Source organism: Crocuta crocuta, unplaced genomic scaffold (assembly GCF_008692635.1).
Source record: "Crocuta crocuta isolate KB4526 unplaced genomic scaffold, BGI_CrCroc_1.0 scaffold95, whole genome shotgun sequence".
Taxonomy (NCBI): domain Eukaryota; kingdom Metazoa; phylum Chordata; class Mammalia; order Carnivora; family Hyaenidae; genus Crocuta; species Crocuta crocuta.
The window spans coordinates 6,655,547-6,671,827 of record NW_027530971.1 but is presented as its reverse complement, the minus strand read 5'-3'; the positions used below and the strand labels follow the sequence as shown (position 1 = coordinate 6,671,827).

Here is a 16,281-nt window from a genome sequence, read left to right as displayed (position 1 = left end):
TTACTTGACATAAAGTAATTCAACATTTCCGAGTTTTATATGTAAGTACATAAATATAAATCACATATAAATCAGGAAATGGCAGGACCAGAGCCCGATGCACANGGGTGTGTGCCACCACAGAACAGGTGACTCTCATCACTCTGTGATTACCTTTTAATGTAAATAGGTAGATCTGTAGACCAGGCATCAGGTGATCCCACTAGGCGGGGCTTCGTGTTCTGAGATGTGGCACAGCCATTTCTTAAGGAGATTATAGCACAGTAGCAAACACTTCTGCATGTTTGGTGCTTTTCTTATGTATAGTTATGTAAACTAACCCCCCCCCAAAAAAAAACCACCCAGGGATATGTAGAAGAATGCAGACGCGAAACCCCGAGATGGCTGTTGAATAATGAAAGCCAGCGCAGCCTGTGAAGACTGGCCCTCCCCTTATCCTAGCCGAAGTGGATTCCTATCGTCGCAGGCCTGGCCAGGCTGATGACTTTTCTCTGAACAGTGGCCTTGACGAATGGGCCACTCGCGGTGCTAGGGTCTCAGCTGGCCTCCGCCACGCCCCTGCCCAGCAGAGCCAATAGCAAGCGTCTCTCGGTGCCTCGTCTGGCCCCGCCCCCAACAGCACCTCCTGCATCTCCCATGAGCCTTTTCGGCTGTCATTCTTTGGAAGAGAAGTGGCGTCTGCGCGGAGCAGTTAAAACACGAATCGCGGTGGGCAGCCGCTGCTGTCCGCTGGCAGAAGGCGGGACTTCCGCTCCCTCTGGTGTGCCCCAGTCAGGAGGCGGAAGCGTAGCGGGGGCGGGAAGGTTGTAGAGCCGCATGTTGATCTCTGTTTGCAGGTCTCTAAGTGGTCGCGCCCCCTTTGAGAGAGCGATCTGGCTGCAAGGAGGGTCCTGGGCGCTCTCGTGGCCTGGGTAAGTAGGACCACCTGACGGCACCGGGGGATGGAAGTGTGTGGCCGCAGCGCGGATCTGCTGTCGCTGTCTTTGTTGCCACAGGGTAGCGGCCTCCCCACCTTCTTCACTCCCCCTCCTCTGGGTGGTGTCTGCCGCAGCCCCCGCCCAGCCTGCCCTCCACGCCCTCCTGCAAGGACCTTTTGAGACGGTGGTGCCGCCTTGCTACATCCCTGCTTAACGTTCCCCTTCACTAGATGGCCCTCTTTGCTCTCGACCCAGTCTGCTTGTCTCTCCCGGTGCTTCTGCCGGAGAAGCGCCTAAAGATACTTTGTTTAAAACCGCAGTCTGTTTGCTAGCGCTCGTACTTTTCCCGAGTTCCCCTGAAGGCGTCCTTTATCACGCCAATAGAATCAGCTCCTCTCTACTTCCGGAGCACTGTTTACCCCTTTTAAAGAGAGCGTTTGTTAAACATTTTCGTATAGTGGCTTAAATGAGAGTATATTTTCCCCATGGGATTGTATGTGCCTTGAAGGCTGGAGTAGGGTCCTGCCCATTTGCGATCTCCCCAAGACCTAATACAAAACCCACGAAGTTTGGAAACTAGCAGCCCGAAGTATTTTTACTAGCTTTGTGACCTTGGGCACGGATCTCCCTATCTATAAAATGGTGATCATTAATTTCAAGCATCTTACATAGTGTATGGTGCAGAGTGTGAACTTGGTAAATTCTAGGCTTGTTTTCCTCCTTGGCTTTTAGTACACACAGTAGTTGCTGGATATATTTTAAGTGAATCCAAAAGCACCATACCGGAGTGATTTTTTTTTCTTTCTAGCACCCATCGTGTTGATGCTGTCAGTTGGTTGATATATGTGGTAGCATTTGGTAAATAGGATGTAACGGTGTATATCAAAGACAGTAATGCTAAATGTTGGTTCAACATCTGCAAGAATAAATATTGAACGTTCTAACTAAATATTTGAGGGCTTTGCAGAGTTTAAATTTATGATTTAAGTCTGTGTGCTTTTCAGATGTGTATTTCTGATGAGAGGAGGAAACTGCAAATGTAGGGAAGCTACCTGTTACTGACAACTGTTAGTTTGTTATTCAAGTACGGTACAGTTTATATGTTTGGACACATTTATTTTTTACAGGCGATTGTAAATTGCTGACCAGTTGCCACTGAACATAGTTGAAACAGAATAGGAAGATATGGCAGCAAACCCATCAGGACAAGGTAATGCGTGCTGGAACTTGTTACTAATAGGAACTTTTCCCCAAAATAGTAAACATGTTTTAATAGAAAAGTTAGCATACACAGTTAACTGTAGTCAGAATATAAAGCAAACAGCAAAGTAAAAACCCTGTATTTGAAGTAAGTCCAAGATTATATCAGATATATAACATTCTTAATAGCTATTAATCGTGTTTATTTTTTTCAAATGTTTGTTTATTTTTGAGAGTGAAAGAGCAGCCGAGGGACAGAGAGAGAGGTAGAGAGAGAATCCCAAACAGGCTCCGTACTGCCAGTAGAGCCGGCTCGATCTCACAAACTGTGAGATCATGACCCAAGCCAAAATCAAGAGCTGGATGCTTAACCAACTGAACCACCCTGGCGCCCCTATTAATCCTATGTTTTAACCTGTGCTAAGATTATTCACAATGTAGGGGCGCCTGGGTGGCTTAGTCAGTTAAGCGTCCGACTTTCGCTTAGGTCATGATCTCGCAGTTCGTGGGTTCGAGCCCCGCGTCGGGCTCTGTGCTGACTGCCAGCTCAGAGCCTGGAGCCTGTTTCAGAGTCTGTGACTCCCTCTCTCTCTCTGACCCTCCCCTGCTCACGCTGTCTCTCTCTCGCTCTCCTAGAAATAAAAAAAAAAAAAGATTATTCACAATGTAAAACCTGTGTTCTCTTCTCTTTTACTTGCAATCAGAACCACTTTTCTTTAAGTTTATTTATGTATTATGAGAGAGCAAGAGCAGGGGAAGGGCAGAGAGAGAGAGAATCCCAAGCAGGCTCTGCATGGTCAGTACAGAGCCTGATGGGGAGCTTGAACCTACGAACCTCAAGATCATGACCTCAGCATCTATGCCAGCATCAGGAGTTGGACACTCAATGGACTGAGCCACCCTGGTGCCCCTCAGAACCACTTTTTTTCTCCCAAAGAGAGGGAAGGGGGGAAAGAGAGAGAGGGAGAGAGGTAAGAGGTGAGCAGGACTTACCTAAAGTGGGCTTGAGCTCACTTGATGTGGGACTCGAACTCACAAACCATGAGATCATGACCTGAGCCAAAGTCAGATGTTTGACAACTGAGCCACTCAAGCACCCACACTTCAGAACTATATATATATATATACACACACACACACATATAATTTACTTATTTAAATGTTTATTTGAGAGAGAGAATACCCACAAGCAGGGGAAGGGCAGAGAGATAGAGAGAGAGAATCCTAAGCAGGATCTGTAGTGTCAGCACAGAGCCTAACATGGGGATCAATCTGATGAACCATGAGATCATGACCTGAGCTGAAATCAAGAATAGACGCTTAACTGACTGAGCCACTCAGGAGCCCCCAGAACCACTTTTAAAGATGTTATATTGTCACCAGGCAATTCCCATGCTTTTATCTTCATTTGCTCTAAACACCTTCATATACATCTCAGTTTAGAAGCTTTCTAAAGCAAAGCAAGTCAGACACATCCTAGAGAAGGAGTTTTTATTTAAAAATAAATTTTGGGACACCCGGGTAGCTCAGTCAATTGAATATCTGACTCTTGATTTCGACTCAGGTCATGATCTCACAGTCATGGGATAGAGCCCTGAGTCAGACTCCAAGCTGAGCATGGAGCCTGGTTGGGATTCTCCCTCTCTGCCCCCTCCCCGCTCCCCCCCACTCACATGCTCGCTCACTCTCTCTCTCAAAATAAATAAATAAACTTTAAAAATTACAAAAATAAGTTTTAGAGGTGGGTGGATGGCTTGGTTGTTTGAGCATCCAACACTTGACTTCAGCTCAGGTCATGATCCCAGGGTTGTGGGATCCAGTCCCACATCAGGCTCTTTGCTGAGCATGAAGCCTGACTCGAATTCTCTCTCTCTGTCTCTCTCTCTCTCTCTGTCTCTGTCTCTCTCTCTCTGTCTCTCATGCGCACGCCTCTTCCCCCCATGCTTTCATTCTTTCTCTCTAAAAAAAAAAAACAAAAATTAAAATTTAATCTCTAGAAAGTATTAAATCCCACTTTGTAAGTTGTTTCCTGTTTCACAACTTGAAAGCAAACCTCTGTTTCCTTTCCCCATCAACTCTGAACTTTTGTTTGACCCATATTTTTTTTATCCTCTCTGTTCTTTTTTAACCTTAGTTTTGTCTTAAATTTCTTCTAAACAGAATCATGGAGTGTGTACTCGTTTGTGTCCAGCTTCTTTCACTCACTGTGCTCTGAGTTTCATCCGTGTCATGCCATGTAGCAATAGTTCATCACGTTTATTCTGGAATAGTATTCTAGTCTGTGTATTTACCACTATATTTTTATTCATTCTCTGGTTCAGGGGTTTTGGGATTGTCTCAGTTTTGGCCATTGTGGATATAACTGCTTTGAAAATACTCGTTTATGTGTCTTTTTGTAGATGTGTGGATTGATAGATACGAATGGAACAACTGAGTGTATTGTTAATTTTATAAAAAACTGCCAAATCTTCCCCAAACTGGTTGTACCATTTTACATTCCCTCTGGCATTGTGTGAGAATTATGGGTGCTCTATGTACAGCGCTATAGGTCTCTTTAATTTTGGCCATTTTAGGGGACGGGAAGTGACATCTCATTATAGTATTAACTTGCACTTCCCTGATGTCAAATGTTGAGCTCTTTTTTGTACTTGCGATCGTAAACTCTTTTGTGTGATTTGAGTGTTTTGTTCATTTTTAAAGAATTGGGTTATTTTTATCGTGAAGTGCTTTGTTTTTTTAAGTCTGGATACAGGCCCTTTGTCACTGCTAATTGCATCATCTTGATTATCTTGGAGTTGGTTTTTGTTGACTGTATTTTTTTTTTTTGAGTGTGGGTCATGTTTTCCTTTTTCTTGCTATACTTAGTGATTTGTTATTGGATAGTGGATATTATGAATATACAGTGTAGAGACACTGGATTCTTTGTATTCCTCTGAAATGTGATTTCTAGCAGATGCAAACCTCAACTCAACTCAGGCTCCAGACTTGTCTTGCTTGTGTTGGGCGGTAGCTGAACTCTCTGTTCAGTCTTGGTAGCTCTAACTGTCCCTTTATTGCTAAGTCTCCTTGGGTTTCCCCCATCGTGTGTAGTGTTAGCAAGAAGCAAACACTCTGGGTGGATTTTATAGGCACGTTTTGGGCTTGACTCCCTTTTGCTTTTGGGTTTCTCCCCTCATTTTCTGGCTACTCTGCTCTGAGCTCTGAGCTCTGTCCTCTGATACCTCAAAGCCAGTAAGGTGAGGCGATCCAAACTGTTTGTGGATTGAATAAAAGGTCACACATTCCCAAATCTCCCTAGTTGCAGTTTCTGCCTGATTTGGGTCAGTTTCTAGTGCCTTCACTTAATGATTTTTTTTAATACTTCGCCCAGAATTCGTACTTCTACAGTGGCAGGGTTGCTCTAACCAAACTACTCTGCCAGTACTGGAAGTTGGAAGGCTGCTGTTGTACTATATGTAAATCTGTTTTAGTATATTAGTTGCATTTAGGGCAAACTGAAGGTTGCCTGAGTTTTATATAAGTGTAATGTTGTGAAAAGCTGGCTATGGTTGACAGTTGAAACCAGCTAAGAACTGTTCTGTTCTGTCAAATAACCACGTGTGATTTGTTTTGTTTTGTTTTGTTTTTAATATTTTTATTTATTTCTAGGAGAGAGAGAGAGAGACAGCGTGAGCAGGGGAGGGTCAGAGAGAGAGGGAGTCACAGACTGAAACAGGCTCCAGGCTCCGAGCTGGCAGTCAGCACAGAGCCCGACGCGGGGCTCGAACCCACGAACCGCAAGATCATGACCTAAGCGAAAGTCGGACGCTTAACCGACTAAGCCACCCAGGCGCCCCTAACCACGTGTGATTTGTGTACTCTGTGGATTAATCACCGTTCCCTTGTGGTCTTTGATCTCTTCTTTTCATCAAGTTATCAAATTAAAAATAATTTAACTTGAACCAGAGTAAAATCAAAGATATGTCTATTTTTGAAAGGAAATCTGCTGCTAAAAAAGAAAAATCACAGTCCAGTCCAGATGAAAATAAATTTTAAATTATCTGTCCTAATAGCACACATCATTGAGATTGAGATTTGCAGTTTACTGGGTTGTGGTTTTTTTCCGCATTTGCAATAAAACACACTTTTAGGGTTGCTTTTGATTGATCCACAATCATCTGCTGTGAAACCTCCCTTAATCTAAATAGATGTGAATTTAGATTAGCTTTTTGGCTTTTGTTGTTCTTTTGTCCATGATTTTGTTGGTGTCCTGGGCTGCTATTAGGCACCAGCAGAGGGAGTCCATATCATACTCTATGGACTCCCAGTGAATTTTTAAATTCCTATCTATCTGGATCTGTTGCCTTTAACTTTCTATATTAAATTATTTCTGTACTGTTTATGTATATGGGAACTGCTTAATACAGAGATTGAATGGCAAGGGCCATAATTATCTTACAATGATAGCTGAGAGAACCACGACTGAACAAGAAGTCCTGACCTGTACATCGCAATCAGTTAACGTCCCTAGTGTAGAAGACAGACTCCCATTGTGCCCGCTGGGCCCTCTAGCAGGTCTCGCAGACTGCCTTACTGTGGTAGCGATCAGGACTGCTAAACCTCATAAGCTCTTGGCAAACCGTCACTGAAGTCTCCTATTCTTAGCATCTGTCGTGGTGTGGAACATTTGGTTCGTTTCTCATAACCACTTGATGGATGAGTAACATTTTGAGAATTCTAACGTGTAGAGGCAGACTGTCAAACTGCAGTTTGGCCAGGGTACTATGTAAAGAATCTTTCATTAGTGGTAAATATCAAGGTCCTATGTTTGTATGGTGGCAGTTGGATTGGGCCAGCCTGATTTCAGACACACAGAAACCTGGTGAAATAGTAAGAAATGTGAATTATTTTCTTGGATTCTTTTATAGTTATCGATAAGGAACGATAAGCCCTGCAGGTCAGGTGGTGGGAACTACTGATTCGGGGCCATTCTGTATGTGCTTAGCTGTGATTTCCGGGTGCCGTGTAGGAATGGGGTTGCATAGCTCTTGGGAGGTGTCTTGCTTGACCTTGGGCCCGGATACTAGTCTTATCCCAAACTGTTTATAGTCCAGAAGAAAAGCAAATGTACCCTTAAGCCTTGTACTAAGGTATGCTACATCTCCGTTAAGAATTGGTCTCACTGATGAATAAAAATCATTTTTAAATTCTTCCATTTGATACTTTTTAAGTGGAGAGTGTGAATGCAAAGATGCAACTTGCAGTTGGGTTTTTTTAAATGTTTTTTTTTTAAATTTATTTATTTTGAGAGATTTATTTATTTGAGAGATTTTGGGCACATGCATGAGAGCTGGAGAGGGGCTCAGAAAGGGGGAAAGAGAATCCTGAGCAGGGTCTGTGCTATCAGCACAGACCCCAACACGGGGCTCAGTCTCACAACCCTGGGATCATGACCTGAGCCGAAGTCAAGAGTTGGATGCTCAACTAACTGAGCCACCAGGCGCCCCTGCAGTAGGTTCTTTATTTTTTAAAGGTTAAGTTATTATTATTTTTTTATTTTTTTTTAATGTTTATTATTTTTGAGAGAGAGAGAGTGAGAGAGAGAAGGGGAAGGGCAGAGAGAGGGAGACAGAGGATCTGAAGTGGGCTCTGTGCTGACAGCAGAGAGCCCAATGCAGGGCTCAAACTTAGGAATCATGACATCATGAGCTGAGCCAAAGTCAGACACTTAATCGACTGAGCCACCCAGGTGCCCCTGTTATAGGATTTTTTAAAGCTAGATTTTTGTGTGTGTGTCATTTTTAACTGCAAAGGAAAGAGTACAGTATTTTTCTGATGTGCTAGGATTGATCTGTAGGCCCCAGGTTCAAATAGGAAAGAAACTGAGTTGAGGCAGAATATGATGTGAAGTAGCTTCAGAGAGTGTGTATAGTTAGGAGAGAGCTTGAGATCCATTCCGCCTGGCCTGGGAGGCCTGTCCTGTGAGTGTAACCTGGAAAGCTGCATGCTAATCAGCTTTACTCTTTGTAATGAAAAACTATTCACTGAAAGTGGGTTGGCAGAATGGGGCTGACGGAGAATCGGAAAATGGAGTGATGTTAACTAATAGAGAATGCTAGATAATGACAGTAATCGCTAGTATTTATTAAGCAGTTACCACATGGCAGGCCGTATGCTAGGTATTTTACTTATATTTTCTATATTTCATATAACCACCCTTCAAAGTTGTTACCATCGTCCCTATTGGTCCCGCAAAGTGATTTTCCCGATATTAAATAATAACTGGTAGTAGTGAGATGAGACATCAAATTGATTCTGTGCCCAAGTCCCCTGTTCATTGCTTTTCCATACTGCACTTTAGCTGAGGGATTAGAACATTCTAGTTGTAGCATCTAAGAAAATTTCAGGAGCTCTAGAACAGGGGCAGAGACTTCTTAATCTTTGTATCTCATCTGCATCTTAATAGATGAAGCAGAAAATCCTTGCACTGAATGAGAAAAGGCCCTGTGAATTTAAGAGGAAAAGAAAAATGAGTGATGAGGAAAGGTCAGTTCAAGCAGAAGATAACTCCTCATTTTATTTAGCCAGTCCTGAAGATGGGAAACTTCAAATAGGTAGAGAAAGTGGCAGTGGCTTACACGGAGGAAGTCCATGCTGTCTGAGAGAGAACTTGAACCCAGGGAGATCGTCTGAGCAGGCATTAGGGTTTGTTCCTTTCCTTTGATAGGTATTTTCAATAAAGTCCGAAAGGTGGCTAAAAGTTGAATAATTTTTCAATCTCGTCAGATAGAAGAAGTGTTTTCCATTCACTAGATACCTAAAAGCTAATTATTAGTAATAATCAACTCATGTTGACTTAATAATGTCATACGCTTTTATTCTGCTAAGACTTAGACATCAAGCAGTCTCCCCTGGGTGAGGTTTGAGCTTTAACCACGGGATGCCTGACATATCATGAGGGGGTGTGGTAGGCAGAGTGATCCCTCCCCCACCAAAGATGCCCACATCATAATCCCCAGAACCCGTGACCGTGTTACCTTATGTGGCAAAAAGAACTTTGCGCATGTGATTAACGTTAATAAGGGCCTTGAGATGGGAAGATAATCCTGGATTATCCAGGTGCGCCCATTTTAATCACATGAGTCCTTAAAAGCAGCAAATTTTTTTCCCCCCCGGCTGTGGTCAGAGAGATGCAACGTTGCTGGTTTTGAAGGCAGAGAAAGGGTACCAGGATCCAAGGAACTCAGGCAGCTTCTAGAAGCTCGAAAAGGCAAGGAAACAGATTCTCCACCAGAGACTCCAGAAAGGAACACAGCCCTGATTTTAGCCCAGAAAGACCACTGAGCTATAGAACTGTAAGATACTAGATTTATGTTGTTTTAAGCCACTAAGTTTGTAGTAATTTGTTAAAGCAGCAATAGAAAAAAATAGAAATAATTCCCCATGTCAGAAATCTAGGAACCATCCAGGATACCTTTTTCCTTATTCTTTACTTTAGATTTACTCTATCAGTGTCCTGTTGATTTAATTTCCTAAATAGCTGTTGGATCTGTTTGTATCTTTCCACTTCCCTGGCCCGTAATAACAACTTCTTTCATTTCTAGCTTGTTCGACTGTCGTAGTCTCCTGTTTTCTCTTGTCTTGCCTAATCTCAGCACTACAGCTATGGTGCCCTTTTCATAGGGAGAAGTGTCGTGTTTTGTTTTTTTTTTTGCCCCACCCCTAGTGAACTTATTTATCCTTTAGATTTCAGTTCAGGCACTACTTTCTCTGGAAGCCTTCACTGGTCCCCTACTCCCAGTCTAGGTCAAATTTACTCAACATTAATTCCTATAATAATGATTGTTATAAATGCTTACAGAATTTTCTTTCTTTATTTCAGACTGCTCATCTTAGGTTCTAAGTATACATTCATTTCTGTAATTATTTGATCATTTCTATCCTCACTGGACTCCTAGAGAACCATGAGAGCTAGAATCATGTCAAGTTTGGCTCATCATTGTATCCTTAGAACCTATCTGGTGCCTGTTTATGAAGGATACACAATAAATGTGTGTTGATTCAATAAACAACTTAAAACTGGTGAAACTAATAGTGTCACAGTGACTTTCCTTTAATACTAAATAGGTATGTTTAGGTATGACACGATTTAAAGTATAGCTGTCAAGGGGCCCTTTGGTGGCTCAGTCAAGTGTCTGACTTTTGATTTCAGCTCAGGTCATGATCTCACAGTTAGTGAGATTGAGCCTTGTGTCGGGCTCCATGCTGTTAGCACGGAGCCTGCTTGGGATTCTTTCTCTTCCTCTATCTCTGCCCCTCTCCCTGCCCATGTTCTCTTTCTCTCTCTTTACCTCAAAATTTTAAAAAAGTATAATTGTGAAGAATATCTAGCTTATAGGATAACCACTTCAAAGGATTTGAATAATATTTTAAAATATCTTTAAAAAATTGTTATGAAAGCAGCTTATCAACTGTAATTGGAAAGTAGATGATTTCATAAACCCACTGATCAAACAAAATAATTTTCATTCTTTAGTTTTAGTATTTTTTTTCCAGTAAAAAGAATTTCAGTTAGTGCTTGTTTATATGTGATAGAGCTATTCATGTAAAGTGAGTATCAGCTGTTAGGTTTTATTATTTTTTTTATTTTTTAAGTATATTTGGGAGAGCTCAAGCGGGGCAGGCGCAGAGAGAGGGGACAGAGGTCCGAAGCAAGCTCTGCACTGATAGGCTGAAAGCAGCAAGCCCGATGTGGGGCTCGAACTCACAAACTACGAGATCATGACCTGGGCTGAAGTCGGACGCTCAACCTACTGAGCCATCCAGGTGCCCCAGCTGTGAGGTTTTAAATATAATTTGACGTGATGCTAGTTCCTCAAGAATATTTTTATGACCAAAAACTGTATGGGAGCTAAATGTTTCTATGAGTGAATGTGGAGATGAGAATATATATATGATTGTGAATGGAGGTAGGGCTGAAGTTCTAAAAGTAGAAGTATTTTAGAGTGTGCTGCTTTATTCTAAGATAATTCTGTCTGGAAAAAGGTTAATTATAAAGGAATATTAAGTACTGCATGTGAGATGTATCTTTAACACCCTTACACGTCTAAGAATATAAAAAGTTAGATGTAACTTTATGAAATGTGTAAAAATGTTAAATTATGGCAAGAGATTAGGTATGTGTTTTTTAAAAACTCATGTAGTGAGTATAATAAAAGAGTTAAATGTTATATATTGGTGTTCTAGAGTTTGTTTGTATAAACCCTAAAGGTAGGAGAATCTTACTACAGAACATTATGTATTATTTAATACGACCAGATAAACTACCTACTTTGTGCCTTAAGTTTCAATTTGCAATAAGTTCTTATTATTCTTTAAGTGCTATCTGTTGACTTTTATCTGCTTTTATAATGTAAATGTTTTATGCAAGACAGACATGTAAAATAATACTGTATATTATTTTTTAAAAGTCAAGAAGGAAGCATAGATTTCAGGGGCATTAGACAAGATCAGAGAATAAAAGGCCGTACCCTTTCCCTATAAAGTAGTCTTTGTGGCTCTCACTGCCTGTAGTTATATTTTAAGGTCTAGAATATGCAAGAGATCATTTCGTTTGGTTAGACTGGAAAAGGAGTTGGGAGAGGAAATTCTTTTAGAGACGTTCAGGACATAAAATTAGTCGGAGTAGGGGCACCTGGGTGGCTTAGTCGGTTAAGCGTCTGACTTTCGCTCAGGTCATGATCTCGCGGTTCGTGGGTTCGAGCCCCGCGTCGGGCTCTGTGCTGACTGCCAGCTCAGAGCCTGGAGCCTGTTTCAGTCTGTGACTCCCTCTCTCTCTGACCCTCCCCTGCTCACGCTGTCTCTCTCTCTCTCTCTCCTAGAAATAAATAAAACATTAAAAAAAATTTAAAATTAGTCGGAGTAAGTGATGGGTTAGATGTGGGTAGGAACAGGGAAGAATGAGAAGGATAAAACTTGAGCTTCTGGGTGGGAGCATTGGGACACCAAGTGACATACAGAGATAAGCATTATCCCGTCTTTACAGGGAGGAAAGGCCAGGAGCTAGCTCAGGCCAGTTACCTCTTGTTTAAATACTTTAATGACTTCTTTGAAGTCTGAGGGCGTCTTGTGCATGGAGAAGAATACTCATCACTGCTCATAATTTAATTAACAGTATATTAAAACTACTCATCTAATAAACTAAGTTCTAAAATAAAAATTTTTAGGGGCACCTGGGTGGCTCAGTCGGTTGAACGTCCGACTTGGCTCAGGTCATGATCTCGCAGTTCGTGGGTTCGAGCTCCGCGTCGGGCTCTGTGCTGACAGCTAGCTCAGAGCCTGGAGCCTGTTTCTGATTCTGTGTCTCCCTCTCTCTCTGACCCTCCCCTGCTCTCTCTCTCTCTGAAATAAATAAAAATTTAAAAAAATAAATAAAATAAAATAAAAAATTTTAAACTTGTAGAATTGATTATAAGCTTATTTAGTTAAATTCTCGTTAATAGTTTAAATTGGAATTATAATTAATATGACTGTGTAACACATCCCTGTATAATTATTGCAAAACTTTGTACATGTAAATCGATTTTAAAATATTAACCCATGATTAATTAATTTACTCATTCTGTACTTGTTTTTATGTCTTCCTGGGGTTATAATAATTTTCTCAGATTCTTATATCTGTACTTTCCTAAGATTCTAGTAATTTTTTTATACTTTCTTAGAGTTACAGTAATCTTAACCACTACCAAAAACAAAACAAAATTTCAGATAAGTCAGGTTTTAGTGTTTTTGAATAAGTTTGATTCTCAGCCAAAACATAGATTTGGTAATGCCTTTAAAGATGACTGAAAAGCTGTGTTGATGTGCACTGGGTCCCTTCTGTAAGTAAACTTTACCTGTTAAGTTAATGGGATTTTTTTAAGCTCCTGCCTATATCATAGATTTTTGGTTTCTTGCAACCTGGAGTTAGTCCCTGAATGAAATACTTCTGTGTTCTGTTTTCATTTTGAATTGCCCTTTTCTGGTAGCTTTACTGCCAGGATTTAATGCGTTTCATCTCCTAAGAGGTCAGGGATTATTAGGTCTGTACGGTTAGTTTTCTTTAGGATATTTCACTAATGCATCCAGGTAGAACTCACACTTTCTACTTGGTCATTGTGTGACATGGGAGCTCCTAGCCACGGGGTGTGAGGACCTGCGCTGAATCCACCTCTCCTGTTCTGGTACCTAACCTGCTGTTTCTGGAACTGTCTGACTTCGCCCCAGTTCCCTGTGCCTGCCCCTTCCTCCCGGTACTTTCACAAAAAAGTATGCAGCTATACTTTATAAACAGATACATTTCGTAGGAGAAACAAACCCTAAATGATAACACTGACTTAATTATTAACTATAATTGTTATAACTAATCTCATTATTAATTATAATGATTATGATAATTATTATTTTCACCCTTCTTTACAACTTTTTTTGTATCTTACTATGAAGTCATGGCTTACCATAGATTGCATTTGTTACTTTAGCTATAATTACTATGCTCTTGTTAATGATCCAGTGTGACAGCCTGGCTAACCTCAAGTTGGCTTCCTTGTCTTCAGCACTACCCTGAACATTCTTTAAAAAACTTCTTGCTTTCTGACCATAAGATGTTCCAGGCCCATCTTGATTTTTTTTTCTTGCCCTAAGACATGGACCTAGAACTCTGGTTCCTTTTCATGGAGGAGAGACATTTAAGAATAGTTTATGTTGGGGCACCTGGGTAGCTCAGTCAATTAAGCATCTGACTTTGGCTCAGGTCATTATCTCATGGTTCGTGGGTTCGAGCCCTGCATCAGGCTCTGTGCTGACAGCTCAGAGCCTGGAGCCTGTTTCAGATTCTGCGTGTGTCTCTCTCTCTGTCCCTCCCCTGCTTGTGCTCTGTCTCTCTGTCTCTCTCTCTCAAAAATAAACATTTAAAAATTTAAATAAAATAATTTATGTAAATTTACACATGACGAAGAGCATTGAAAAACTCAGTTGTGCTTGTATTTATCTGAACATTATCAAATTATCTTCATGTAGTCTTTTTACTGTTTTGTACATACATTTTTTAGAAAATTTTTTAAATGCTGAATTATTTTTGAGAGAGAGACAGAGTGTAAGCGGGAGAGGGGCAGAGAGAGAGGGAGACACAGAATCTGAAGCAGGCTCCAGGCTCTGAGCTATCCGCACAGAGCCCGATGCTTCCAGGCTCTGAGCTATCCGCACAGAGCCTGATGCTGGGCTTGGAACTCACCAATGGTGAGATCATGACCTGAGCTGAAGTGAGATGCTCAACTGACTGAGCCACCCAGGTGCCCCTGTACATACATTTTCTATGTACATACAATTACTTTACTGTAGTGACCCTAAAACATTTTTTGGTGAACAAATTAATCTTGAGGGAAATTGATATTTCTGTAAACAGCAGGTCAATACTTTCCAGTGTGATTATTTATTTCGTTCATCACATATTAGACACTATCAGATTTTTAAATTTACTTTTCAGGACTTTATTTTATTTTATTATTATTATTACTATTTTTTAAGTAATCTCTATACCTGATACGGGGCTCAAATTCACAACCCTGAGACAAGAGTTGCAGGCCCCACTGACTGAGCCCGCCAGGTGTCCTGTTTTTCAGGACTTTTCTATTCACAGTATCTCTAGATTCCTACAAAGATAGAACCACAGAATTATCTTCTAAGAATGCATTAGCCGCTTCTGAGAAGTGGAGAAAAGTCTTGTCCGATAGGAGGAAATATACCTAGTGGTGTAACCTGCGGTGAACCTGCAGCTTCATGTACACAAATGGGAGAGTGCTTCTTTCCCTTGGGAAGCGTTCTTCACTGTACAGAGAACTCACTTCGGGGTTCGTTTCCCAGTCTTTTATCTTTCCATTTGTTTTCTTCTGAATTAGGGATCAGAAACTCAAATGCCCACAGGGCGTGTAAACAAGTCGAATAAGGACTGCAGTAAGCTAGAGAGTGCCCAGTGAAAGGTGAGGCCTGTTTGTTCCTTGTAGGTACGTTTTGCCATGGGGTGTCCAGGTCCCCTGTTGCCGGCTCTCAACATGTTTCAAGAGAAGCAAGAAATCTGAGGGTTTTGTTTACAGTATCTCCGTGCTTACATATTGGCATTTAATTCACATTTTAAAAACCTAGTTGGATGCTGCTCCTGGGCCAGGACTTTGCACCCTCTGCTCCAGATCTTTTATAATTTGAAGATCAGAATCAAGCTCAGGGTTAAGTAGTTGCTAAAGGACACGTCTTTCTGCTCCCCGTCTGTTAAGGCTCCATTTCGTTCTCAGAATTGCTGTGTAGTCAGTCACCGTTATTTGACTTGTTCCTTGAAAGATCGTGTGTCATTTCTGAATGAAAGCAGTTGAGAAAAAGAAATATTGTTTGGATCTGAGTATGTCTATTGCTCTTTTCCTCCTGAAAACCTTGGTGATTCCAGTTCTTTAAAATTTAAGTCAGCAGAGCCCTCAGTCAGTATTAGTTTTAGACTCTGCATACAGCCATGGGCTGTGCTGGTAAGGTCACTGGGAAGTAGGCAGTGGGAAGAGAGTAACCGTCTAGGGAAACTAGTTACTAGTGGGTTTGTTATCTTGTGAGAGAAGAGAATTTGCTTTCTGGGTTTCTAGATGGCCTGGGTTTATAAAAATACCTCTAAAATGTTTTTTTATTTCTCTCTCTCTCCTCCACCCACCATCTTTCTTAGGTTTTCAAAACAAGAACAGAGTTGCGATCTTGGCAGAATTGGACAAAGAGAAAAGAAAATTACTCATGCAGAACCAGTCTTCAACAAATCATCCTGGAGCTAGGTATTGACGAAGAATGTGGTTTTTATATTCAGTGATATAAAAAATACCTTGGACAAAATACTTCAAGTTGGTTGGCAGTGGTTTATTTCTCTCACATTGGAATTTACATGTTTTATTTCCTAGTTAGATTTGAAAAAAATTAGACAAATAGATTGGATTCCAAATATTTTAATCCTAACTAGGAATTTAATGTTTCCGACAGCCTACTTTTTAAAAAAGAAAAGGGTTTGTGTGGTTTTTGTTTGCTACTGAACTTATTGTCACACCCCAGTCTTTTTTTTTTTTTTTAATGTTTTATTTATTTCTAGGAGAGAGAGAGAGAGACAGTGTGAGCAGGGGAGGGT

General features: G+C 41.1%; 1 protein-coding gene across 3 annotated transcripts in view; it reads left to right on the top strand.

Annotated features, from left to right (window-relative positions):
- Window positions 1–706: 706 nt before the first annotated feature.
- INIP (INTS3 and NABP interacting protein) overlaps window positions 707–16,281 on the top strand; it is a 19,742-nt gene continuing 4,167 nt past the window's right edge. The window contains exons 1-3 of one of the 3 annotated variants that reach the window (XM_077769877.1): window positions 707–911; window positions 2,045–2,127; window positions 15,835–15,937. In XM_077769877.1, coding sequence (XP_077626003.1) covers window positions 2,103–2,127; window positions 15,835–15,937 — 128 coding nt within the window. In that variant the 5' untranslated portion in view covers window positions 707–911; window positions 2,045–2,102. Of the gene's footprint in view, window positions 912–2,044; window positions 2,128–15,031; window positions 15,113–15,834; window positions 15,938–16,281 lie in introns of those variants that run through there. The other 2 variants (XM_077769876.1, XM_077769879.1) reach the window with 2 other exon arrangements.